Raw genomic sequence first — 26,971 nt, 5'->3', positions numbered from 1 at the left:
GTTGGTATTCATTAGTTAATCTAAACACTGTTTTTATCAAGCGAGTTGCTGTTATAAATTATTATTATTTGTCCCGGGTTGGCGGTTCAATGCATAGGGCACTGGTCTTACAAACCAGTTGTCGTATGTTCGAGTCCCAACCTGGAAGGATTCGTAGTGCCAGTAGAACCGTAGCACCAGCCATGCAATGGTTCTGTACACTCTTAATCGGCTGCGAAGTCTGTTGTGAAACAGGAGGTCAAATTCCACTACAGGAATGTAATACCAAGGCTTTGCTTTGCTATTATAAATTACATTAAATAAAACACATTTATTTTGTACATGATCTTATAACTATTTCAGGATTGTTCGTATCAGTTCATCACTTTTATTCTATATCATATAGTTGGCTATTGGTTGAACTCATGGAAGAGAAAACAGTCTAACATAAAATAAAATTGAAATTGGAACTCCAATGGACTTAATGGAATGATAAAGAAGTTTCATGAAAGGAAGGTCACGACAAGCAAGAATGTCGCGAACTGGGACATTAAATAGTCTACCTTGGGTACGCAAGTAATTTATTAGTTGAGATCTGACATCACGATACTACACGCATGTCCTAACGACATGATCAATATCGCGATAACCTTCACCACAAGCACAATGATTAGTCTCGGAAAGTCCAATTCGAAGGAGATGTGTATCTAACGTGTAATGATTGGACATCATACGATTGAAATCCCTACTCACATACAGTCCCCTGAACCATGCCTTTGTCGATATTTTAGGAATAATTGAGTGCATCCACCGACCCAGAACATCTTTATCCCAAGAAGCTATAGAATTAAATTAATCGGTCTCTCATAAATTTCACCCTCAATAGCACCACGTTTGGCTAAACTATCGGCTCAATGAGGTGGTAATGTTGATCTTAATTCATTGTGCGCAAACTAACGTTTATTTAGAATGGAGAATCAAATTTGGTTCAATACCATTTTTCAAATGCCTGGAAATAACAGATAAAGTATCCAAAATAAATGGCACTCGATCGCTATACATTCTAGTACTCGAGTAATCAACATTACACTGGTTTTTGTTTAATGTTAATCCGAAAAAATCTAACCTTACCTAATTTCACGCATTTCTGAAGATTTTGCATGTTTAATCGTAGTTTACACTGAAAAAAAGTAGTAGTAATCACTTTGAAATCGTATTTCTTCTACTCCGAGTGTACTTTTATTGCTGATATCTATTTGTACTGTTGAATAAACGATAAAAATGTTGCAAATCACTACTGCCGATATGAAAATTTTCTAAAGAATCCTCCTTTTCTTCGTTCTACGTAAACGTAAACGTTAATATAAAATACAAATAGCTTGAATGATAAGGCTTTTAAAAAGTCCACATTCATACTCCATACTAATAGAAATTTACCAAAGCAATAATTTGTTGTAGCTAGGAAAACCGACTTTCAAGTTAAGGTTCGCAGGCTCTAGTGTCACATGCCATTCATTTCAGATCGTCGGGATAACCAAATATATGGTTATGCGTTTTTAAGTATGAAATTTGCATTCAAATTTTTGATGATACCTTCTAAAGGAGGTTAAAGATTTAGCCATTTCGGAAACACCACATAATGTCCTGAATTAATCATAAGAAAAACTTGTATGTTAAATAAATCACAAGTATATGAAAAAACATATTTACTTTATAAATTACAAACATTCGATTTACACAAGACTTATCTGATAAAGCAACTATTCACAAGATGGTTTCGATTGATTTTAGCTGCAAACTCGGTGGTAGCAGCAGGTTATCTTCAACCGTTTACGTGCTGCCACGGATGGCTCCAGACGCAGTATTTAGTGGTCATCGTTTTTCAGAAATTCACTATACTGCTTTTCATTCATCAGTTTTGACAGTTCTTCTGGCTTGGAAAGTTTCAGTTTGAACAGCCAACCTAAAACCAAGGAAAATGGTTGTATTTTTTTCAATTCTACCGAAATTTACTTCTGCTCTTCTTGGTACCATTCTCATAACAGGAAGAGTTCACTAGTGCGGGCTTATCCTCGAGGTCCTTATTTTTGTCTGTGACCACACCGGAAACGGGCGAGTAAACCTCACTGGCAGCTTTCACACTCTCCAGGGCGCCGCATTCTTCCTTCTGCGACAATTTGGTACCAACTTCCGGAAGCTGCACGAATACTACGTCACCAAGGGCTTCCTATTTGCAGTGGAAATAAATTGAAAACAATGAGTTTCTGTTGTACGAGCAGGTTCGTATATGTCAGATGACAAAACTTCAACTTTAAACATTAATGCAACTAATAACTAATAAAAATATGTCGAATTGTCGTAATAATAGCTTGTGTGATGTAACGTAATGTGAATTGTCCCTTACATACGCTTTTGAAACGGAACTACGTAGATTTTTCTTGTTATTGCAGTGTTTTTATTATTGGATCGATGCAATCTTTTGCTTGATCGCCAAAATAGTACGAGTTTAATCATTTTGGGTAGTGTTGCGTCATCTGATGACAAATTTTGGGTGGGGTAAAAAGTAACCTCCTTGGGAATAGAAAAAAAGGCTTTTGGTTTTTTTTTATTTTCCTAATGTTAAAGTTCTTTTTTAGGTCGAGACACTTATTTCAACGATTTTCCGGCTCCCCACCCAAAAATTATTTTCGGGAAGGTCTGCAAACATTGATCTTATCACATCATCTGCGATTTTTATTCATGGACCATTTCTCGAGGCCATCTGGAAACAGATAATAGTCCGAGGGAGCCAAAAAAATGAGGAAATATTCATACACACCGTTAACAGATTCTCGAGCTCGGCATATTGAAATGCAGAACTACATCGGCAACACGACATTTTACTGATTCACATGCTCTTTCCGAAATTCGTTAAAGTAATATACTGGTATCTCGGTAAAGTTCCTTTTGTCGTGAATACGACTTACTTTACTATGGGGCGCTTTTTCAAAATTTACCCTCTGAGAGAGTGATAAGTTTTTGATCGTGAATATCTCCTGTTGTATCTAATGAATCAACATAATTCTTGCGACATGCCATCGGAAATATGATATGTGTGATATAATCTCAAATAGTTCAAAATTAAACTTTTCTTAAATGTTTGGTACAAACAAGTGCCAAAGAGGATAATTCATAAGGCGCGTTTGCCTTTCTCGTATTTTCAAAGCTCATAGCTCAGTGATTTGTAGAAGGATTTATATAATCTATCTACCAATAGAAACGAAAATTTTCAACTTGAACGTGTATTGCAACAACATTGAAGTTTTCAATAGTACACTATTGAAAAACCTGTTTGATTTAACCCATGACAGCACCAGCCAATCAGAACGCGAGATGTCTGCATCTATACAAGAGCATCCATATAAAAGTTGAGTGATTCATTTTTCCTACCATTTGCTGAGCAACTGTTCCCGAAACAAGACACACGAGAGCAACATCGAGGACCTGTCGTCTCACTGTTTCCCGTTCTGCGTACAGGAAAGGAATTTTAGCAAAGGAGTTGTCCATACACCGCTGGCAGTAGCAGGTATAAAATGAAATGTGATGTGAGAATGGCACCGAAAACCGGTAGAAAGGCAGCCAAAAAGTCCAGCAAGGCCCATTCAAAAGCACTTTTTAGTACTAAAGATAATCTTAAAGAACTAGTTGAATTTTGTTGCTTTCCTACCATTTTCCGAGCAACTGTTGCCGAAACAAGACACACACGAGAAGTTTAAATAATTTGCACCATCACTAACACATTCAATTACGAACGGCGATGCGAAAGTGGAAGTGATGATGTTGAACACATCTTTATACTAGTATACAAATATGCCGTGCGAAACAGAGTATACAGATCAATATGTTTTTTGTCGTGAATTCTTTAGAACAAAGGTTTCCACTTAATTTGCGCATTCTACTTTCCAGGCGTGTCAGAACTGGCTAAACTTGAAGCAATCTTAAATATTTCTTTATCACAGTGATGTGGTCGTCCTGAAAAGGACGGGGTTCTCAACTCCTCGTCGTTACGGATGGCCAGTTGCAGATGGCGAGGGAATGATTTTCGTTTTCTTGTTGTCACGGGCAGCGTTACCGGCTAATTCCAACACTTCGGCAGCCAAGTACTCCTTCACTGCCGCCAGATAAACCGATGCACCAGCACCGACACGCTCGGCGTAGTTCCCCTTCCGAGGCAAACGATGGGAACTGCAGACCAGCACGGTTTGAGCGGGACTTTGCCTTGCCCTTAACTGTTCCTCCTGTGTGCGTGTTTCTGCGTCAAAATTCCACAAGATGCTGTTAACAGCTAGACAGCCAATTCAATATTACTAGCTGCCGCTCATTTTTTTTGCATAAATATCTGTTTATTAATCTTATTTTTGTGTATTACATCAACATTTTACAGTACAAGTGTTTTGACCCTTTGGCCTTTCATCTTTGTTGTTCATTCAATTCGTTATTAATAATAGATATTTTAGATACTCTTGTTTTACATACTAATGTTTAATCATAATATTTATTTTAATTATTACTAGCTGCCGCTCTGCTAACTCTCTCTTTTATATCGTCTCACTGTTTCCTGTTCTGCGTACAGGAAAGGAATTCTAACAAAGAGGTTGTCCATACACCGCTGCCAGTAGCAGGTATAAAATGAAAAGTGATGTGAGAAATAGCGTCATTTAAGTTAAAGCAGCTACTCTGAACGTACGAGACACCGTCAGCACGATGGCACCGAAAACCGGTAGAAAGGCAGATTTGTACCGTCACTAACACATTCAATTACGAACGGCAATGCGAAAGCGAAAGTGATGATGTTGAACACATCTTTATACTAGTATGAGGTCGTGTGAAAATATTCCATGCGAAACAGGGTTGCCATATATACAGGTTAATCTGTATTTTATTTATACATACATATATGTACAGATTAATCTGTATTATTATTATTATTATTACTATTATTATCATTATCATTATTATTACTATCATTATTATTAAAATGACTCTTGCATACCGGAGATCGTCGATACATTTCAGACCAGGCCATTGCAATTGTCTCGTACTGAAATTTCGAGAAGAATCAGATATCTTCAAACTTCATAGCTTCAATAAAAATAAATTACAAATTTGTCGTACCTAGCCTCCTATATCAGAGATGTTATAACTGGCCTTCGTCCTGCTGGCGGTTTGGGGTCCGTTGCTGCTCTTTCCCAAAGTACTCAAACAAGCGGCTTCGCGCCACCTCGTGAGAGGACCGCTTGTCACGTTTGATTGCCCGGCACGAGTTTAACCCCAGGGAGGATTCAGTAAATAAATTTCGATATTTAATGAACGATTTGGTAGACCCAAACAACCAGCGGAGACTTCGAGCCAGATTTAAAAGGAGTGAAACGACACTAAACAAAACTCTGTCGTTCGACCGATCCAGAAAATATTCTACTTACGTGTATCATCATAGGCACAACTCCCGACTTGCGATTTCCCTGCCACGCTTCGGAATAACAGAGGAGAAAATGGGGGTTGAGATTCCCAAGCAACCCTATACTCGGAGTAGATACAAAAATGAATACTGAAAAAAGGAAACAGCGAAGCGAGGACGCGCGGGAAAAAGCTTTTCTAGAACCAAGTTGTCATATTTGAGGGGAGGTTGTTTTAACCGAAAATCATAAAAATCTCGTTACAATTTCACTCCATCTTACAAACCAATTTTGAACATTTATTCACTAACATTAACTCATTAACATTTTTATGTTCCCCTGATGCTTAATTATCTAAGGCGTGCGATTTCCGTTCTAGCGACATTTATCGCCCAAGAACGCTACAATTGTGTGCTAAAATGTACATCTACCAAATGATCATGCGCATGTCAAAGGTTTTTACTCACTCCGTTTTGTGGCTTACAAAGGTGGCGTCGTTATGATGGCTGTCGATACGGCAGTTTCGACGTGAAGACGGTGAACGTGGTTGACGCTGCCAATTCTACGCCATGACGGGCGTCGCATGACGACGAAGACGAATGTCGGGTTTTCTGCGGGATCGTGAAGTAGACGACGAGATATGCCGAACGACGGGTTTTGCGTCGCTAGGTTCGTTTTGTAGAATTGTATCGGCGTGGGTGGCGAGCCGACGAAGAAGACTGTCAAGCGGAAAAATTCGCCGGATGGCTGCTCGAAACTATTAGCTTCCGTAACATTTAGCACATCATACTACAGTAAATTTACCTTCAATAGAACTTTTTAGCACTCGCACCTATTTTCTGCACGAACCTAACTAGCACTGACTATAACCAATCTTAGGGGAAAAGAAATATTAACTACTTGGACTAGAAACCCTTTAAACGCGTTTTACCTGACTATGCAATACGCGAAACGCACTAGACACTTTCACTTCTGTCTTCCTCCACGATCCAGGTCGATTTGAAGTCGGTGTTGCTAAGAACCCTCAGATTTATCGCAAGTGTCTATGGTTTTGTAATTTCTCAACCGGAAGGACGTCATCTAGCCGAAACAGGACAACGACCTCTTATCAAACCGAGTTCTTCAAGGGTCAATCACCCACCGATCAACCCAGCATCTCCCTCTCTCACCAACTATCCAGATCAAACCATTTCGTTCTTTGCGCGTTCATATATACACATACATGTCGTTTGTAAGGAATCCCCCCTCGCTGGTTAAACCCCACCAGGAAGAACAAACCGTGGGAAAGCAAACAATCGTTTCTCCAAGCCGCCCGCTTATACCGCGCACTTGCGCAATGTGAAGGAGACGAAGAGGGTGGGAAAGTTCATCTGCGAGAACTAAGTACATTGGTTGGATACCGTAACTGCCTGTCTTGTGTTCATTTTCTCTCTGAGTGATCGGTCAGTTAGATGCAGTTAGTTTCATCCGGAACGGTTCAATGCCGCGTAAGTGAATTTGAATTATAAGAAATATATGGCTCCGATAGGCAACGCCAGTGAAATATTGAATCGCGCAGGGAGAAACGGTTTGCACAATAATAATCATAACTTTAAATTACCATGGCTCAAAGTGATTTCTTTAATGCTACATTTATTTACATTTACTGCTAGTGTAATCCAAAATATATCACCTTGTACTTGTTACATCATTCCCTACTAAATGTACGAAAATTTGATTGGCGTTGAAATGGTAATTTCTACTACCAATCAAATTTTCGTAGGTGAAATGAGTTATATTTCAGAAAATCATTTCCACTTTCGGGGTCATATATGGTCATCGCCAACCTGAATTGGCTCCGTCTCTATTTACAGCACTTAACCCGGTACAGGTAGAGCCTGCTACTGACTATCAACGACATTTGTCTCCAGTCTCCAGCAAAAGTTTACTAAAATTTTCAACAAATACAACTCAATGTCTACCGATATATTATAGCGCTCTTAAACTAACCCAGAAACAGGGGAAGGAAAAACAAAAATTTGCAAAGATAAATCTAAAAATTATTCTACCTTTCGAATCTGTGATGGCGGTAACTTCATTCATACTTTCCATTCATTCCTCTCATTCATTCTAGTTCCACATAATCTTGGCTTAACCCAAAGATATTCACTAACTTTGAGTACGCCAACAAAAATTACTTGAATGTTGTTTTCTACACCAGGACGAACCGATTAACCAAACAACATTCACAAATACCACATGAAATTATAACTATTAGGTGCAATAGGTGTTCTTACCCCTGCATGATTGCGAGTTTACAGAACACACCATTTCCCAAAAAAAAATTAACACATGAGAAACTAAACCGTTCCTGAATACGTTCCGCCGCCGCAGATATCAATCCGCAAATTTCGCCCAATGTACCAGAAACAAAAAATTTTAATATTGAAATTATTTTTCATACACCAGTATTCCACCGACTAGGCGAAATCATAAAGGAAACACGATTTTACTCATTCTATCCTCACTCACTACGCTCACTACTCGCATCAGAATCCATCTACTTCTGTCATGCGAGCTTACCAGTCCATCACATTTCCCAGCTTTCTTCTTCTACGAAATGTCAAACCAAAAAGAGTATGGCCCTTCACTAGTTCGAAGTTCCTAACTAGGAACGTATATAAAACGTGTATTAAAATTAAATACGTCGAGAACCGGACGCCAACGGAAATAATTGCGACTTCCGCGGAAATAATCGCGATATAGGCCTGTTTTTGTTCTGGAACGAGGAGAGTATTTTTATTTGTATCGTTCCCTATTGGGTGTAAGTTGGTTTCTTTTCAGTTTATTTTCAGAAAAAAACGTGACTTATTTCATCATGGCTACCAAAAAAAAATCATGGGATTGCAAAAAAGATGAATTTTTTTTATCGCGATACGGAAGATGGAGAAGGCAAGATGCCGTTACTTTGGGATGACCGTTTATGGACATATTCGCTCTCAGATAGGAACATATTTGTTTATTAGTTCTGTCTAACCTATGGATGGTGGATATTTCGAACGCTGATCTACTTTGAGAAGGTGGACTGTATAGTAGAGTAGAAGCAGTTTACCGGATAAAAAGGGAAGCTTCATAATCTACCGATCGGATTGCTGAAACCGAGATGAATGCAAAAGGGATGGAATATTTATTATTTTCTTTGAACTAAACTTACGTTTTACTTCTACAGGGGCTATCTATCATGCTACTTTTTGAGGTGATGACGTCATCAACGTACTGCCGGATTACTCTATCACAAATATTCCATCTGAAGGACGGAAGTATGCAGGGTCTCAACCGCCGTTAGACACCGTGAGTATTTGCATAATCGAAGTAGCATAGTTTAAGTACTAATAATTAGAGATGGTCGGGTATAGAAATTCTTATACCCGAACCCGACCCGTACCCGAGTGATCAGCAAAAAAAATTATCCGTACCCTACCCGTACCCGATTAAAAATTAAAAAAAATACCCGTACCCGACCCGTACCCGATCACTAATAAAAAAAAATTACCCGTACCCGACCCGTACCCGAAAAAAAATAAAAAATTTTACCCGTACCCGACCCGTACCCGATTAAAAATTACCTGTACCCGTACCCGACCCGAATGAGTAGTAAAAAATTTACCAAAATTCAGTATGGAAAAAATAAAGTGTTTTAGATATCGAGCCGTATCAGGCTCTAGTTGATAAGTAAAATACATTAAAATGCTTGTTTACATTTAAAAATAAAAATACACTGTGAAGCATGAATACATGGTCCGCCATGTAACTTTTTTTAAACATGCAATAAAACACAAACGGTTCATCCGAATTCAAAATTTATTTTTTCATATTAAAGTACAATCCTTCCGGTTAATTGTGGAATATAATTTTATTCAAATGGCTGCCTCGGCTGGCCTGGCAGTACGGTACGGTACGGTCCAGGTTTTTAGTACATTTTCGATTGTATGCAGCTTTATTTCAGCTATGGCTGCACGAATGTTGTCCTTCAAGGCTTGAATTGTCTCTGGCTTGTCCACTTAACACTTATCTTTGACAGCCCCCTCAAAGATAATATTCTAACGGCGTCAAATCACAGCTCCGAGGCGGCCAAACAACATCCGAATATCTGCCTCATTTTCAAAAAAAATGGCCAGTGATGCCGCCAGACCAAAATCCGCACCAAACCGTCACTCTGAGGATGCATCGGCTTCTCTATGATAACGTGCGGGTTTTCCGTCCCCAGATACGACAATTTTGCTTATTACCATACCTGCCGAGATGAAAATGTGCCTTATCCGAGAAGATGATTTTTTTGCACACATTCCGCAACATTGCCATGATTTTCAAAGTAAAACTGCACTATTTTCATGCGTTCCTAAAGCGTATACACAACCATTTTCATTCAGCGGAAGGATACAACTAAATTTCTGTCAAATCAGAAGTGACATATAGGCTACCAATGTCAAAATAACCGCTAGTTTTAGATGGCGGACCCTATAGGTTTCCAATGTCTTTGGTACTTTATGCTCATTTACAAATGTCAACAAAAGGGAGTAATATCTACTCAAATTTTTCGAGAAGCATATTTACCCAATATGTCGTAATACCCTTTGTATTCAATTTTGGGTAGGTATGGTTTTTACGAAACAGTGCGACTTTTGATCCAATTCTTTAGAACCACAAGTAAGCGTGCTCATTATCTTGACACACAAATAAAAATTCACATTCGAATCACTTGAAAAATCACGTAAAATGGTTCCAAATGTCAAATTGAATATTATACGTGACGAAAATGAATGTTAAGCGAACATCCCCTAAAATGAAATGAAGTATCATCGGTTCGTTTACGTGAATTGACCAAACATCAAATAATGTACGTGTATTTCCGGTGTGAAAAATTCAATTTTGAACATGGTGAACAATGAGTCCTTCAAGTGTAAGTAGTTTGAACATTCGTGAGAACTTTTTTTTCTGGTTACAATTTATTACTACAAAGCAAAATGAATTATGATTTTGATTTAAATTAATCTGTCAACTATGCCCGTTTTGTAAGCCTAACAAACCCACACCCACTATGTTAACGGTAGCTGGTGGTTTTTACAACCTTTTAACTTCTGTGCCACCTCCGGTGGAACCCTCAACGAGTGAACACGGTGAAAATTTGAGTATTTCGCGAGAAAAGATTTTCCCCCTTCTTTTTGGCGACTCCACGTTGTTACGCATCGAGATTTTCATTTGTAGTCTAGTGAAAAGAAACGAAAATTTTACTGGCAATATAGCCTAACTTGCTGTGCCATCAATCGGTGTCATTTCAAGTGAGGTGACACCACCCAGAAATGAGGAATAGGAAGAACTTCTATGCAGATTTTCAGAAATAAATGTTCATGTTTTTATGGTAAGAATCTTAATGATTTATATGAAAATTTTGAAAATCTCCAAACAATATTTAATATAAGAGTTTTCTGGTATCTGAATGTGATATGATCATGAGTACTACACTACATTTTATATATGAATCAAATAATTTTTACTGGATTGTGCATTAAACAGCTTTAAAATGGCAGTCCATTAAATCCTACGTGAAAAGTAGAATCCGACCGCAACATCTTAGAGCTAAGGCAGTGTGTCTTATTAAATATGTTATAAACAAAGTAGGGCGGGAAATATTCACATAACTTTTCACGTAACTATGATTGATAGTTTTTTTTAAATGAAGAGAAGAAATGTTTTTTTCTGGGAAAAGATGCCAGTTGTCAGGTCTGGTCCTAGGCGCTAATGTCAAAACCCCTTGAATCAAATTGTTTATTTTTCGGAAGAACTGTTTTGCAATAAAAAATTCTCGTCAACGTGTATGTGAAGTACAAATGGTCGGGTAATCGATCAGAAAAAAAAATTTACCCGTACCCGACCCGTACCCGAGTGAGCAGTAAATTTTTTTACCCGTACCCGACCCGTACCCGAGTGAGCAGTAAAACTTTTTACCCGTACCCGACCCGTACCCGATCGAAAATAAAAATTTTTACCCGTACCCGACCAAAAACCCGTCGGGTACGGGTACGGGTCGGGTTTCGGGTAAAATACCCGACACCCGACCATCTCTACTAATAATAAGCTAAGGTTTAGAGAATTAGGTTACTAATCTACTATTTACATGTATCCATCGCTAATAGGACATGTCCAGTTTCTATCGAGTCGAAGTCGGGTGTTGAATCCGTTGGCCCTTCGTACACCGGAATATCTAGCGTGTCATCTACCTCTTCTTCTCTTACTGTCTGTGGATCTTCCGTAGGCTCAATGGTAAAACAGATTGTCGGATCGTGTTTTGGGTTTACTGTCTCGAGTTCCTCCGGTCCGTGTCCTAAGTCTATCATTGGCTTTATGTTAAAATATTCCCAAAAATTCGCCCCGAGGATCAATTTCTTCGAGATTTCTGGTACTACAATGGTTGGAATTACCTTTGTCACATGCTTGTACGTGAAGGGGATATTCAGGCATCCTAGACATTTGTAATTTGTCCCATCTGCTGTTGAAACACGTATTGAAGCAGGTTGGATTTTCAATCCGTGTTTTTGAACAATTTCAAGTGAATTTAGTACATGGTCGTCAAATGGTGAGATAACTAAGTCCTCACAAGTCCCTATCTCATGCCTCCCCGAGCGTCTATGATGACATTTGGTCAATAGAACGGCGTCGACTGGGTGCTATCGCCTTCTGCGTTAGTAACAGAATGAGAGGGTGCGAAATGGCTTGTAGGTTGAAGCCCATCCTAAAGTGCAGTGTTTATCATAGTATATTACAACATATAATTGTGTTGTTTATTACATCATGTATTATTATTATTTTTATTAATATTATTATTATTATTATGATTATTATTATTATTATTATTATTATTATTATTATTATTATTATTATTATTATTATTATTATTATTATTAGAAGAGCGTAACTTACACTGCGACATTACCTGTTATATTGTATCATAGCATATTATTTCATATATTATCGTCTTACACTATTTTATGTTATTAAATACTAGGTTGTATGGTATTATACTGCATTGCATTATATCATATTATATTGTATTATATTATATTATATTTTATTATATTATGTTATATTATATTTCTATTATGTTATGTTATATTGTATCGCATTATGTTGTATTATATTATATTATATTGTAGGGTTTATTATGAGTAGTACTACGTACCTCTGCGCAAAATATAAATTTGTTTTCCTTATAAGTTATCATTTTTAAAGTAACTTTCAACTAAATATCAAGGTCGTCACAAGGTGAGCTTGGTCCTCACTGGTTCCTGTTTCATGCCTACACGTGTGTCTGTGGTGACAAAAGGTCGATGGAATGCGTTGATGGCAGAATGAGAGGATGAGAAATGACATATAAATTCAAGTAATATAATATCATAGCATATCGCAACATATCATTTTATTTATTCTATTATTTATTATATAATTCATTGTACTATATTATATTGTTTTTTGTTGTTATTTTCATTATTATATTGATTGTTATTATTATTAATTTGTCATCAATAATAATAACATATATTATTTTTATAGATGTGGATATTATTATTGTTATTAGAAGAGAAATATTCTACTTCCTGCAGTATTGCGAAGATAGAAGAGCATAACTGACTCTCTACATTGACTGTTATTTTATATCATGTTTTATAATATATTATATTATATTGTATGACATTGTATTATATTATTTTGTAATCTATTATATCATTTTATGTTATATTAATTTCATTACACTATGTTTCATTGTATTTATCAATATAAAACATTTTGCACGGGGGCGTAAAGGGGAGGGAGCATCAGGGCATCGGACGAATTGATGACTGGACGAGGGATTGTGGATAGCCAGCCCAAGTCACTTGAAGGAAACTTGTTTCCTTCTGAAGGTTTGAAATGAGTCTGACGCGCCCTTCTCAAACAAACCATCAGGCGGGTTCAAGCATGTATAGCGATATGCTTCATCCATGCACTGGATATTATGGTTGGAAGAGCATCTTTTATTCCCGCGGAATACGAGTAAGTGACTCTACTTACGTATCCGCCCAACCCTTTTTGTTCGCTTTTCGGTAACAGCTATAGTAAGAAGGTGAATGGATGAGTCATATCGGGGCAACTGTAAGTCTACCCGCATCCACTGGCAAGTCCTTGAACTGATGGTGGCTTCACTTCACATCACATCACATCACATCACACACAATTTCAAGTGAATTTAGTACACTGATTCCCGCCCCCGAATCTAGTAACGCTTCCACTTCTGTGTCGAATATTTTAACTTTTAGGTGAGGACATTTACTAACGCGAATTCTGATATGATATACCTGTGAGAGGAGGTCAAAGTTTAGATTTTGGAGAATTTGTTTGGGAATATTTTTGGAATATGGGATGCTTGCTTTCCCAGACTCACACCCCTCTATTCGTTTCCCTGCGAACTTTGGTTTGGTCTTGGAGGGTTTGAGCAATATTCGCAATTTCTTATTGTTCGTCCCAAACTTCCACAGCCGTAGCAGAAAACTAGTTTGGGTTTTGTACACTGTCTCCAGCCATGTCCCTCTCCCTGACAATTCCAACATTCGATCGTAGGTTGCCTATGGTTAGGTAGCTCCGTTCTTTGGACCCGTGTTCCCGACGTCGATTGTTGTGCTGTTCTCGTCATCTGGTGTGACGCTTCCCGGTTATATCGGCTCCTCAACGCATTTATTGGGATCGAGTTGTCGCTTTCGCCGTCGCTGCTGTTAGCCTCGATTTGGTTGATCGGCCGACGAAATTGCCCCTCTACATTTAACTGTTGTAGCTGCGGGTCCGCTGCGTCAATCCGGTAGTTTAGACTGATAAGTTGTTGAAGATCCTCTACTTGTACTATCGAAATTTTCGACCTGTAATGCTGACGCATGTTGTCCCAGATCACTTCAAATTTTCTTCGCTTAGAGAGCGGTCGGGAAAGCATACGGTTCAATTTCTCGATTTCCGTTACAAATGCTATAAACGATTCTCCGCGTTGTTGTTTTCTTTCTTGGATTTTCGATCGGATTCCCTGGTCTTTGTTCGGGTTGCCAAAACGATAAACTATATTTGTTTCGAAAACCTCCCAAGAGTGGAAATCGTCGACGTATGTAAAAAACCAGTCTGAAGCGGGTCCCTCCAGTAGCATGTGGATGTCTCTGAGTAGAATCGACTTCGATACTTCTTCTCGTTCTGCTAACTTCTTCGCCTCGTAGAGAAAATTCTCTACTGTCATGGACTTGGGCTCTCCTGTAAACTTTAGTTTCCATTTCTCCACACGTCCGTTGGTCTCGTACCTTCTTTGGTGAAAACGTCTCTCTGGATATCTACGCTGTCTAGCGGAATATCTGAAATATGGGTCTCCTCCATAGTCAGTATGCTCGCTGTCTGTATTGTATGAGTAATTCTGTTGGTCTCTTGAAAACGTTTCTAAAGAATCTTTTTCGTATTCCTCCTCGCTCGACTCCGCGCTTTGGTTCCGATATGAGGGTGTTGTTTTCGTTAGTCGAGTTGTAGTTCGTTGTTGGTGCGTTTCCGTTTTGCTGGGTGTCCATTTGCTCGCTTGAACTATATTGTTGTTCGATGTTGGATCCTTTGACTGTTTTGTCTGCCCGAAACTGTTTGTTTGGCTTCCTGTACGGATATGCTCCGTCAGTTTTGCCAGTGTGTTTTGCATTTCTTCCCAGTCCTTTCTGAAAACGGTCATTGTGGGCTCATTCACTTCCGTATGTGGTATACTCTGTTGCTTTGGGATGGCTGGTTGTTTAGGTATGGCTCCTTTCCCTTTGTCAGGAATCGGTTGCGTCGCCGTCGACTGAGTTTTACTCGGAGTGGCACCGGGAGGAAAACAAAAGGTAACTTCTTGACCTTGTGTGCCCACTGCCCCTTCAGCTATTTGAATGCAATCATTTATCTGTTTTTTAAAAGGCGACATCGGAGGTCCAAACTGGAAATCCTTCATGACTTTCTCGATTTTTCTATTCAAGTCACGGCGCATTTTTTTCTCCTCATCATTTCTGGCTATACTCCTTTTTACCCGATACCAGTAATGAAGGACCCTAGACTCTAGTTTTGGTTCGACCTTCCTAGAAAGAGCTTTTTCTAAACTAGTGATTCGTCCCTCAATGTGGTTTACTTCATCTTTAATGTTTATGGGAGACCTGTAGTTCCGACCCTCGGTTTGATCTGCTCTGAACAGATTCCGTAAACGCCTTTGCTTTCCCTGTAAGTCTAGAGAATAAATTTCTTCTGGTTGATTGCGAATCATCAACTCGTAATCGACTTCCTCTTGATTTAGATCTTCCGCGTGTGGGAACAGTCGATTCATTTTTTTTTTATTTCTGATTGGACTTTTTCTTGCAGGATATTGAATATTTTCAAATAAATTAATGAGTGTAATAAATAAGTAAGTAACGAAATGTATGTACAAAGAAATGGGATGGAATAATGAATGGACAGGGTAATAAATAAATAATTGTAATAATAATAATGATTGTATGATGGAAAATAAATATATCTAGTAAAGGAATTATATTTCGTAGAGTAAATATATTATTATGTGCAATGTGTTTTCGTTCCTAATTATTATTGAGAAACGTCTCCCCTGTGGATTCAATGTCCTGGAAAACTATTCACTGTTCGCAACATGAAGTTGCTAAAGGGGTTGAAGGACTTTTTGTTTGCCTTGATCGGAGGGGGGAACCGTTGTCGAATTATGTATTTGTACACTAAATTTAATCTGATTAGCCAGAATGAAAAACTTAAGTTTTGACTATGCCTGGTTTTATAGGGCACCAAATATAATTTTGGCTAAAACCAGTTAAACAAACAAAAAAAAATAATAAGCAGGAAATGCCTTGTATTGTTGGGCGCCAGTTATAACTGGCCTTCGTCCTGCTGGCGGTTTGGGGTCCGTTGCTGCTCTTTCCCAAAGTACTCAAACAAGCGGCTTCGCGCCACCTCGTGAGAGGACCGCTTGTCACGTTTGATTGCCCGGCACGAGTTTAACCCCAGGGAGGATTCAGTAAATAAATTTCGATATTTAATGAACGATTTGGTAGACCCAAACAACCAGCGGAGACTTCGAGCCAGATTTAAAAGGAGTGAAACGACACTAAACAAAACTCTGTCGTTCGACCGATCCAGAAAATATTCTACTTACGTGTATCATCATAGGCACAACTCCCGACTTGCGATTTCCCTGCCACGCTTCGGAATAACAGAGGAGAAAATGGGGGTTGAGATTCCCAAGCAACCCTATACTCGGAGTAGATACAAAAATGAATACTGAAAAAAGGAAACAGCGAAGCGAGGACGCGCGGGAAAAAGCTTTTCTAGAACCAAGTTGTCATATTTGAGGGGAGGTTGTTTTAACCGAAAATCATAAAAATCTCGTTACAATTTCACTCCATCTTACAAACCAATTTTGAACATTTATTCACTAACATTACCCAAGTAGCAATCCGCAACTAGTTCTAATACGGCAAAGTCCAAACTATGTTGCAACAAGAGCACGAATATGTTTTTTATGTTATACTGGTTAAAACATGGTGACAGCAATGTTTCATCATAACATAACTAGTTACGAAATAGTTATTTAGCTTACTAATAATAACATCTTTGTGTCGTATTGAATAAAATACAATTTATAAGCTATCGTTACTTAATCCAAACATATCTTTAATCACAACAATGCTTCTAGCTACTAGTTGAAAATAAGTTTATTTGACTTCAATAGTAGCAACCCGTAACTAGTTTTGATACCGCTTAAACCAACTGTGTTGCGACAAGAGCACGAACATGTTTTTTATGTTATACTGGTTAAAACAAGGTGACAGCAGTGTTTCTTTATAACGTAAACATTGAACTAACTATCATTTGTAAGTTATCGTTACTTGATTCTAACATATCTTTAATCACAACTATGCTTTTAGCTGCTAGTTGAAAAAAGGTTTATTTTCTGTTGCGGAACCATTATAAATACGTAAGCGTATATGTAAATCGTTACTGTGAATTGATGTAGTAATAACTTAAATATTATAAGATTATAACATATAATTTCTTCATTGATTCAGATAGTTATCGGTAGGTTTTCCCAACGTTATGATAACGAAAATGCAAACAAAACAATCTTTGTTGGCTTGAATATGGCGAACACAATATGGAGTCTCAAGAAGTGTATGAAACATAAATAAAACCAGGATATTACTTTTTTCAAAACTACTTTTTGCCGAAAATTGTGAAAGGCAGAATAGTCATTTTTGGTCTATGCACTGTCATAAACACGAAGAAAATAATATAGAAATTGAACATCGATTGTGATAATTCTATAATTCTCATGATATATGAATTTAAAATGATGAGAAATCACTCTACTTGGAATAATTTTGAGCATTCTGAACATAGCATTATTTTGTTGTTTATTTTTTATATCTTTATAAATAGATTTTGATTGAAGGCGCATAAAAAACAGTTGAGTAAAATTTCATTCCGCTCGACAGTTTTAAAATCGTTGTGAAATTTGTACCTTGTATCAAGCTTGTGATTTAAAGTACTCTTCTGCTTTTTATTGATGATAGAAAAGTATTCTGGATTCATTCAATGTTTATAATGTCGCTGGTGACTAAGTTTCAACTAGTTTACTTGAAAACAAGTTATTTTCAAGTTATGAAAAGATAAGTTATTTCAGTATGACATTACAACGTAACGACAACTTATTTTTAGCCGATTTAAAAACTAGTAGAAACTGCGCTTTTTGAGTCATGCAACTGGTTAGATGTTAGTAACAATCACTCAAATATCTGGTTGCAATCTAGTCACAAACAAGCTAGCGTAACAAAAATTGTTACTTGGGTAACTCATTAACATTTTTATGTTCCCCTGATGCTTAATTATCTAAGGCGTGCGATTTCCGTTCTAGCGACATTTATCGCCCAAGAACGCTACAATTGTGTGCTAAAATGTACATCTACCAAATGATCATGCGCATGTCAAAGGTTTTTACTCACTCCGTTTTGTGGCTTACAAAGGTGGCGTCGTTATGATGGCTGTCAATACGGCAGTTTCGACGTGAAGACGGTGAACGTGGTTGACGCTGCCAATTCTACGCCATGACGGGCGTCGCATGACGACGAAGACGAATGTCGGGTCTTCTGCGGGATCGTGAAGTAGACGACGAGATATGCCGAACGACGGGTTTTGCGTCGCTAGGTTCGTTTTGTAGAATTGTATCGGCGTGGGTGGCGAGCCGACGAAGAAGACTGTCAAGCGGAAAAATTCGCCGGATGGCTGCTCGAAACTATTAGCTTCCGTAACATTTAGCACATCATACTACAGTAAATTTACCTTCAATAGAACTTTTTAGCACTCGCACCTATTTTCTGCACGAACCTAACTAGCACTGACTATAACCAATCTTAGGGGAATAGAAATATTAACTACTTGGACTAGAAACCCTTTAAACGCGTTTTACCTGACTATGCAATACGCGACACGCACTAGACACTTTCACTTCTGTCTTCCTCCACGATCCAGGTCGATTTGAAGTCGGTGTTGCTAAGAACCCTCAGATTTATCGCAAGTGTCTATGGTTTTGTAATTTCTCAACCGGAAGGACGTCATCTAGCCGAAACAGGACAACGACCTCTTATCAAACCGAGTTCTTCAAGGGTCAATCACCCACCGATCAACCCAGCATCTCCCTCTCTCACCAACTATCCAGATCAAACCATTTCGTTCTTTGCGCGTTCATATATACACATACATGTCGTTTGTAAGGAATCCCCCCTCGCTGGTTAAACCCCACCAGGAAGAACAAACCGTGGGAAAGCAAACAATCGTTTCTCCAAGCCGCCCGCTTATACCGCGCACTTGCGCAATGTGAAGGAGACGAAGAGGGTGGGACAGTTCATCTGCGAGAACTAAGTACATTGGTTGGATACCGTAACTGCCTGTCTTGTGTTCATTTTCTCTCTGAGTGATCGGTCAGTTAGATGCAGTTAGTTTCATCCGGAACGGTTCAATGCCGCGTAAGTGAATTTGAATTCTAAGAAATATATGGCTCCGATAGGCAACGCCAGTGAAATATTGAATCGCGTAGGGAGAAACGGTTTGCACAATAATAATCATAACTTTAAATTACCATGGCTCAAAGTGATTTCTTTAATGCTACATTTATTTACATTTACTGCTAGTGTAATCCAAAATATATCACCTTGTACTTGTTACAATGTCTATCTCCTCTGTGTGACGAAGAGCAAGCAAAATTTCTCCCCTCGTACTGACAACTTCAACGAGAGCTCTTCTCTTTCACATTTATACACCACTGTTGTATAAAGTGTGCACGCATCATGAGTGCGTTTGTTTATTTCCTTTTACCTCTTCCACTGAATCGCACCAAAGTACTAGAGCATTAGCTAATAAATTCTCTGAGGTGGATGCAGATACTTTCACAGAGGTGTACACGCCGGTGCGCACTCTGGTGTATAGTTTGCGTAGAAGAAGCGTGGGGCACGCAAAATCAGCAAAATAAAACAATTCATCGTAAAATTTTCGGTTTTCCTTGCAAATTTTTCATAGCAAGGCCAGATCTACTCTCTATTAATTGAATTTCACAGAAGTGTTCGCTCACCATCACGCGCCAGTGGTCACTTGGGTGTATTTAGACGAGAGCGCGTGTGAGCGATTCATGCGAAGAGAATGTGTTTCACTCGCGCCAGCTGCTTTAACCACAAGCACACACTCAAATGCTGTCTATTCGACACTGAGAAGAAGTGCGCTTTCCTCTTTGTGCGGTGCTTCGTTTTTTGCATCCTCGGTGTGGACAAGAATCCTGCTCCAGCGTGTATCACTCTGGTGAAATGCTATCTCTGTCCTATATTAGCAAATTAAAAAGGAATTGTTTCAAGTTTGGAATATATAGTTGTAGAATAGTAGCTGTTTAATGTAACTATTCTGTACTTTAATGTAGGTGCATCGCTTCAAACTCTATTAGTGAAAAAGAGGAAAGCTTGCACAATTCATACAATCAATTAACTAACTGATATTCGGAAAAGTGATGGGAGCGTGTCAGTTTTTTCGTATTCACGACATCCAGTTCTGTCTCTGACATTACCCACCCACCTTTTTTGCCGAAATTTGGCATAATATCATGCTGTCAGCAAACAACAAATATGTAAAGATCAACAAATCCGTTTGCCGAGAAATTCGGTGAAACACTTGTCATCTAATCAGTGGCGTCTCGTCCTCATGTGCACCTCGTGCGCTGCACAACCGGTCGAATTCAAGGAATGAACTGCGTCCCCAATCCCATCCAAATTCAACTATTTTTTGGAATCTTTATTTATTCGATGAAAGCAGGTTGGATCGCACCGAAATTGCGTGTATTTACACGCATCTCATATACATCAGACATAAAATATCAATTATCTGTTGTCGCTGTGTTAGTGTCTTTTCCGTGCACATGAGTTACTGCTCAGATTCAAGATGAGAAAGAATTACTCAGCTCAGCTCTGAGATTTGTTAGTTTAACAAAAAATCCCATCCGAAAGTATATCGTTATCTCATTGTATTGAAAACAACAAGCGAATCTCCATTCCTCAATCTTTAGTTTTCACTTACAACGGACTGTTACATTTGCTATAATACTACATAAGCAGTGCACAACTAGTCAATTTTGTCACGAGAAGCCACTGCATCTAATGTTTCTTGTCAGTTTTGCAAAGCACCACGTCGCCGTTGTTCGTGAAGTTTAGAGGTGAAATTAAGAAAAAGATTTTTATATTTCTTGAGAAGTGAGTGAAAATTAGATGAAATAAAAAACTATCTCTTTTCATATATACTCATAAAAATCTGTTTGTTTCCAGTTAGAGGCGTTGAGATGCACTAGGAAGAATTATCTTTGACCGTGATGTTTTTTGTATGCTAAATTAAAATGAAGATTAATAAAACACCCGTTCTCCCCAGCCTTAGCTTTTGTGATATTCATTTCGTACAATAATGAAGAAATATTCTTTGTATATTCAATTGCTGCTGACAAGGTCGGCATTAGTTGACAGTTAACAAATTTAGGTTTGCCAAGATTCACAGTAATTATACATTTGGCCGAGACGATAACCGAGCACTCGACTGTGCAAATTTCAGCATTTTTTTGTCGAGATTCAGCAATAGTATTTAAGTGTGTAGTTACGATGATCTTGTGCCCCAGTGCATTTTGTAGCGAAGTGAAGTGAATTTTCGTTCGCTTCAGGTGAAGCCTTTTCGCAGCGATTCCAGCTACCAATCGTCCATTAATGCATAATAATATTCGTTGTTGATGGGTTATTTTTTCGACGTTGTCCACGGAAAGTATGACAATTCCAGAAAAACAGGCACCAAGAACTTTGCAACCCATTCAACCACTTTGAAGCACTTGTTTATTCAGATCTCATCGACAGTTATCAATCGACATCAAAAGTTCACCCGTTTTCGCCTCAGTGTCACAGACACATTCCCGAAGTGCACTCGCGTTCGTGTTTTTGATCGAAAGACAACATGCGGCACACAGCGGAAGGATATTGTTTCATCTGCAGAATCTCGCCGAAAAAATAAGAAGTCAGTACTAATCCTTGTGGTACCTGCGAACTTTCACACATAAACTTTCCGGTCGGCCAACACTTTTGCATGTATAATTATTGTAAGTTTATTCCGTACACAGATAAAAATATGTTGTGAATTTACATCTATTTTCATGCGCATATTTGTAGTAAAAAGTCAAACATAAAGTTACTTTACATACGTTTCAATACAATTCAAACGAAAAACTAAGCGTTAGTTGAAAGATACAGTTCTAATAATTGAAAAATCAATGCAATTCAATTTCGTTTCATTATTTCTTTCTGTGTGCCGAATAATGCCTAGAATTTTTACCAACACAACAGCATAACATACCTTGGTAATATAAACTACGCTTTCAAATTCAATCTGCTACAATCGGAAAGAGATTCACCTACCTGAGCAAAGTTCGAAATTCCGACGGTTCCGACTTCACCCTCGACCGAGACCCATTCATGTTTATCAGTGTATAACCTCTCTGAAAAAGTGAAATCAGAATAATTATTTATTTACATTAGCCTCATCGCCACGCCATTGCCAATACTGTGATTATATGTGCTCAGGACGGGATGAAATATGTGAAATCTTGTGAAGTTTATGCGCGCGATAAGAAGGAATCGAAGTAGGCACGTTCTCACCCAGTGGTAATCGGGAAAGCCGTCTGCTCAAGGCATATTGACCTCGAATACGTTCAAAGTATCACGCATCACGAATGCTTTTTTGCTAGATTATTACTATAGGGAACCAATTCCATATTGTTGGTAATTAGTAGAATACGACAGCGGCAGTAGTGGTAGTGCTTTCAGGAGAACCCAACATTTGCCAGCACAAATGCTGTCAGTAGTATGGCGTGACAAGTGTCGTGAACTTGTCAACGTTAATCGAAGTATCATAATAAAAAAAACATGACTTTAGTTCAAAGTTGCTAACACCAATAGGTTATCTGTTCAATTACGCTACCGAATATCGCTCCAGCAATTCTAATCGTCCCGTGGAAGGAGCCAAATGTCAAAATGAACTAGGGGATAGTAAAACACATGGCTTTAGCGTGCTCCTTTCCGGAACTTGCTCAAATCAGTGTAGTCTGATGTCACTAAAAGCCGTTAGTAGTTTGTTTTGCCTTTCTCATTTAGATTCTTGTGTGTGTGTTTGTATGTGCGTATGTGTGTATGTAACGTGTTTTTGCACTAACTTTTCTCAGCTGAACCGATAGATTTAAACGAAAGGTCTTGTGATCCCATAATTATTTATTTGGATCCGACTTCCGGTTCCGGAGTTATGGGGTAAAATGTACAGAAAAATGAAAATATGTGTTGAATACCACAGTATTATATATGATAGTATGATTGATATGAGAAAGGCATCTGTGAAACATACATATTAAAAAAAGGATATTTTTTTATAACTTGTAACAAACATATTTTGAGCCTTTAAATAATGAATCAATATTTACCGTTTGGTTTTCAAAAGTTTACTACAGGGGTAATAATTATAAATATAATTAGTTTGTTTATTGAATTTGAAGTTTTACTATTTCGCTGTCTTATGTCACATCAGTTTTCCGATTAACGTATAAAACCATGAACCCATTTTGACTTTTTATTAATATATACAAAAGAAAATTGAAAAAGAATGATGACATATTACTCAGAGACGGGACACGACTCCGCAACAATCATTCAAAATTGTTTTTTTTATTACTAAACTTATTATGATATTGCTATCAGAAAAGCAATAGTTTTTGTTTACCTAATTTTGAGCTTAGTGCACATAACCGGTTTTGATTTTTTTCGTTTCGTTTCGTTGGCGAGTTAATCATTGCATAACAGTTTATGTAGATCTATTATGCAACCTATAAGTTCAACAGTTTCTGCTATTTGCAGTACTGTTTTTAGTTGCACCGAAGCGAAAATTGTACTGTATTAATGGACGAGCCGAAAGACAGTTAAGACATTGCACTTCAGTTCAAAACAAAAAGTGTACAAATAGCAGAAACTTTACGTCTGTTTAGCGTTTGATGTTGAACTGCTAGGTGTCATAACAGATAAACATACACTATTCCAAGCGGGAAGATTAATTTTAAATTTAAACATATTGCGCTTTGAATTTAAAGATATTTTATTTTGATTAGCGCCTTTTTTCATTTCCCTTCGATTCAATTACATTTGATATTTACTTCAAAGCAAATAATTTTTTTTATAAACACACCGAAATAAATAAAATTAACACTAAATTCAAATATATTATATATTAAGATGGATCAGTCTTGCGATTCACGAGAGCTATCACAGTAACATTGCGGTGGCAAAAAAGGTTACTAAAACACTACAATTTTTTCATACACATATGACAGCTTTTCCAATCAGTACACTGAAACAAAAAACCTCAAATATATAAAACATTTCTGCATAACCATCGTACGGAAAAAATCTGTAAGTACAACTTAAAATACAATCTATTACTAATTCGAAAATAGAATACTTTGTGTAATAAAAAATCCTTGGAATTAATTTAACCTGTGAGTGTTGAGTCCACCAACAATTAAACTCACCGAATAAATTATTAATGTTAGCAGCACAATCAATTACTACCTCATTAGAAAGATTCCTAAGATATGCAATCTTATCTGGAGATAGATCACTGTATTCTATGATTTCTGTTCCCAATGCATGCCATTGCATTATACACTGAAAATCATGTTTTTTTTTAGAAGATATCACTCGTTGTCGAACTCTTATTTAAGCTACCCAAAATTAGGTCGATATCTACTCAAACTTTGACGAATCTTGAAACGATAAAGATAAGATTGAAATATGGGTATGTTTGGTAATGAGAAAGCAATGTTATTGACAATAACATTTTCCATAATTAGTATATATGAAGGGCAATAATTAATTGCCTTTCATATGTAATTTTTATTGAAAAAATAAAACCAAGACGCTAAAAATGTAGAACCGATTCAAAACGGTTCTGCCAATCTTGTATGGCAAGAATCCGACAGAAATAGACTCGTATTAACCGCTAGGCGAAATTCTCTGTCGGAAACGGTTGTTGCATTGTTGCCAGACTTTTGCCGGAATTCTGGCAGAATTCCGGCAAAAAATCCTGGCAGACAAAAGCAGCCGTCTGAGGGAAAGTCTACCCGCCGTGTACAAGTTGGAGGGTGTACCGTTTAAAATCCGCATACACTCAAATTGCAAATAACCTTTGACCTGATGAGTCAAATTAATTAAAATTTTGCATAGTCATAGTTTGATGTGTATTTTCTACACTATGTGAGTTAATTTCATCAGGTGTACAAAAGTTTACGAAATGGCGACGAAAGAACAGTGCGTGCGCGAAAAAGTTTTGCAAGAGTACTTTGCGAATAAGGATCTGTCGCATGGCACCATCAGACAAAAGTTGAGAGTCGCGAATTTTACGGTGTCTGACTGTTGATCGGAAATGAAGATTCGGGAAGAATCCTGTCAGGTCAACTAAAACGATCATGAACGTGAGTTTGGGGTCTTTTAACGGAAACCGAATGTCTCAGTTCGAGATGGTACTAAAAAGTTGCACGTGAGTACGACTTTCGTTAATTCTTACCGAAAAGAATCAATAATTCAGCGAAATTGAAAAGCTTGTGGTGATAATATATGAAATATGAAAAAGAATACGGTTGTGCCCGGTACTTGTACGACTAGAAGTTTTTCGAGCCACAATGGGTACTGGGTGACTTCAGCCAGGATATGCGTGATGTTTCTCGAGTAACTCCGTAGACAGAAGATGTCGAAGGTCGTCAAGAAGTTCCTAATTTGGCAAACGATTTGTACTTACAGAAAGCGGAGTGTACCTTTCGTTACCGCAAGCACCATGATTGGACAGGTGTGTTTGGAAAGGTCTCCAAAAGCAGTGTTCTGAATGCTCACGACGCTTTAAGGCCGAATTTGGTATCATGCCATTACACGAAGGTCGTGCTAGAATGGTATAAGGTGAATAATGTCGATTTTGTGACGAAAGATCTGAACCTTCCAAACACATCCTGAGCTATTATGAAGGAACACTTTCTCAAAGAACCTAAAATAGTGAAGAATGTAGAATGACTCTTTGATAATCGGATAAAAACTAGAATTTTGAGAATGAATTGTACACACGCGGTGTACAATTTGCAATAAATCAAATAAAAAACTATAGAATTGCATCCCATGATAGTAAAGTGGTTCATTGTTTTCCAGTGGGTTTATCATTGCACGAACGGAAAAAATATATTTATGTAATTTGTTATTATATATTGTGCATTTTTGTTCGAGTTAACAGTTATTATCGAAAATTATCAGTCAATTGTAATCAAAATTTTGAGAAGAGCACGGTGAAATCGCTTTTTTTAATCCGAGAAAAGTTTAATAGCGACAATTTTACAGCAGGTATAATTGGTATGACTTCATATCAGCAATATGAATAACCGGCGACTAAAATCTGTGTTCCATTACTAACATCAAATCTATTGTATTTATATTATCATACTATATTTAGATGTTCATTGGAGCCGTTTTATCTTAACCAAACGAAATAATTATCACCGTTTCTTCCATAGTGTCACCCTGTATCGTTGCCGGGCATAAACGTCAGATGTTCACATATTTTGTTTTGATATCACTATCCTTTGCGTATAATCACATTGGTCGGCATTTTCACACGTAAATTGTATATCACTAGTTTACCTTTCAACAGCAAACTGCTGGTACTAAGGAACCTACTGCACTGATATCCGTAATGTGACCGAACGGCAGCATTGGCCAGATGGCCAAGCTGCAAAGTAGCACGAATGTGACATAACACCATTTTGCTGTCTCCACTATTGGCAGGTTGAGCGCCGGGAATAGGTGAACTAAACTCTTTCGATATTCTTGCTCTACTGGCCTGTCGACACGCTGTCC

The 26,971-nt window shown here is 37.9% G+C and overlaps 2 protein-coding genes across 4 annotated transcripts; both read right to left on the bottom strand.

Moving 5' to 3' along the window:
* Positions 1-1,670: 1,670 nt before the first annotated feature.
* On the bottom strand, positions 1,671-26,963 carry LOC131435181 (glycine cleavage system H protein). Its single transcript, XM_058602805.1, has 4 exons — positions 26,756-26,963; positions 22,454-22,533; positions 2,011-2,206; positions 1,671-1,942 (listed from the first exon to the last, which is right to left on the bottom strand). The coding sequence occupies exons 1-4, from the start codon at positions 26,874-26,876 to the stop codon at positions 1,845-1,847; spliced, it is 495 nt and encodes a 164-aa protein (XP_058458788.1). The 5' UTR covers positions 26,877-26,963; the 3' UTR covers positions 1,671-1,844.
* LOC131435180 (uncharacterized) lies at positions 12,367-22,442 on the bottom strand. Of its 3 annotated transcripts, XM_058602804.1 has the most exons (3): positions 18,937-22,442; positions 18,810-18,879; positions 12,367-18,752 (listed from the first exon to the last, which is right to left on the bottom strand). In XM_058602804.1, the coding sequence occupies exon 3, from the start codon at positions 15,790-15,792 to the stop codon at positions 13,876-13,878; it is 1,917 nt and encodes a 638-aa protein (XP_058458787.1). In that variant the 5' UTR covers positions 15,793-18,752; positions 18,810-18,879; positions 18,937-22,442; the 3' UTR covers positions 12,367-13,875. The 3 variants fall into 3 exon arrangements, with proteins under 3 accessions (XP_058458787.1, XP_058458784.1, XP_058458786.1); XM_058602801.1 differs by having other exon boundaries at positions 18,810-22,442; XM_058602803.1 differs by having other exon boundaries at positions 12,367-18,879.
* Positions 26,964-26,971: the final 8 nt, after the last annotated feature.

This window comes from Malaya genurostris, chromosome 3, assembly GCF_030247185.1.
Source record: "Malaya genurostris strain Urasoe2022 chromosome 3, Malgen_1.1, whole genome shotgun sequence".
In the NCBI taxonomy this organism is placed as follows: domain Eukaryota; kingdom Metazoa; phylum Arthropoda; class Insecta; order Diptera; family Culicidae; genus Malaya; species Malaya genurostris.
This window is presented reverse-complemented; position numbering and strand designations above follow the sequence as displayed.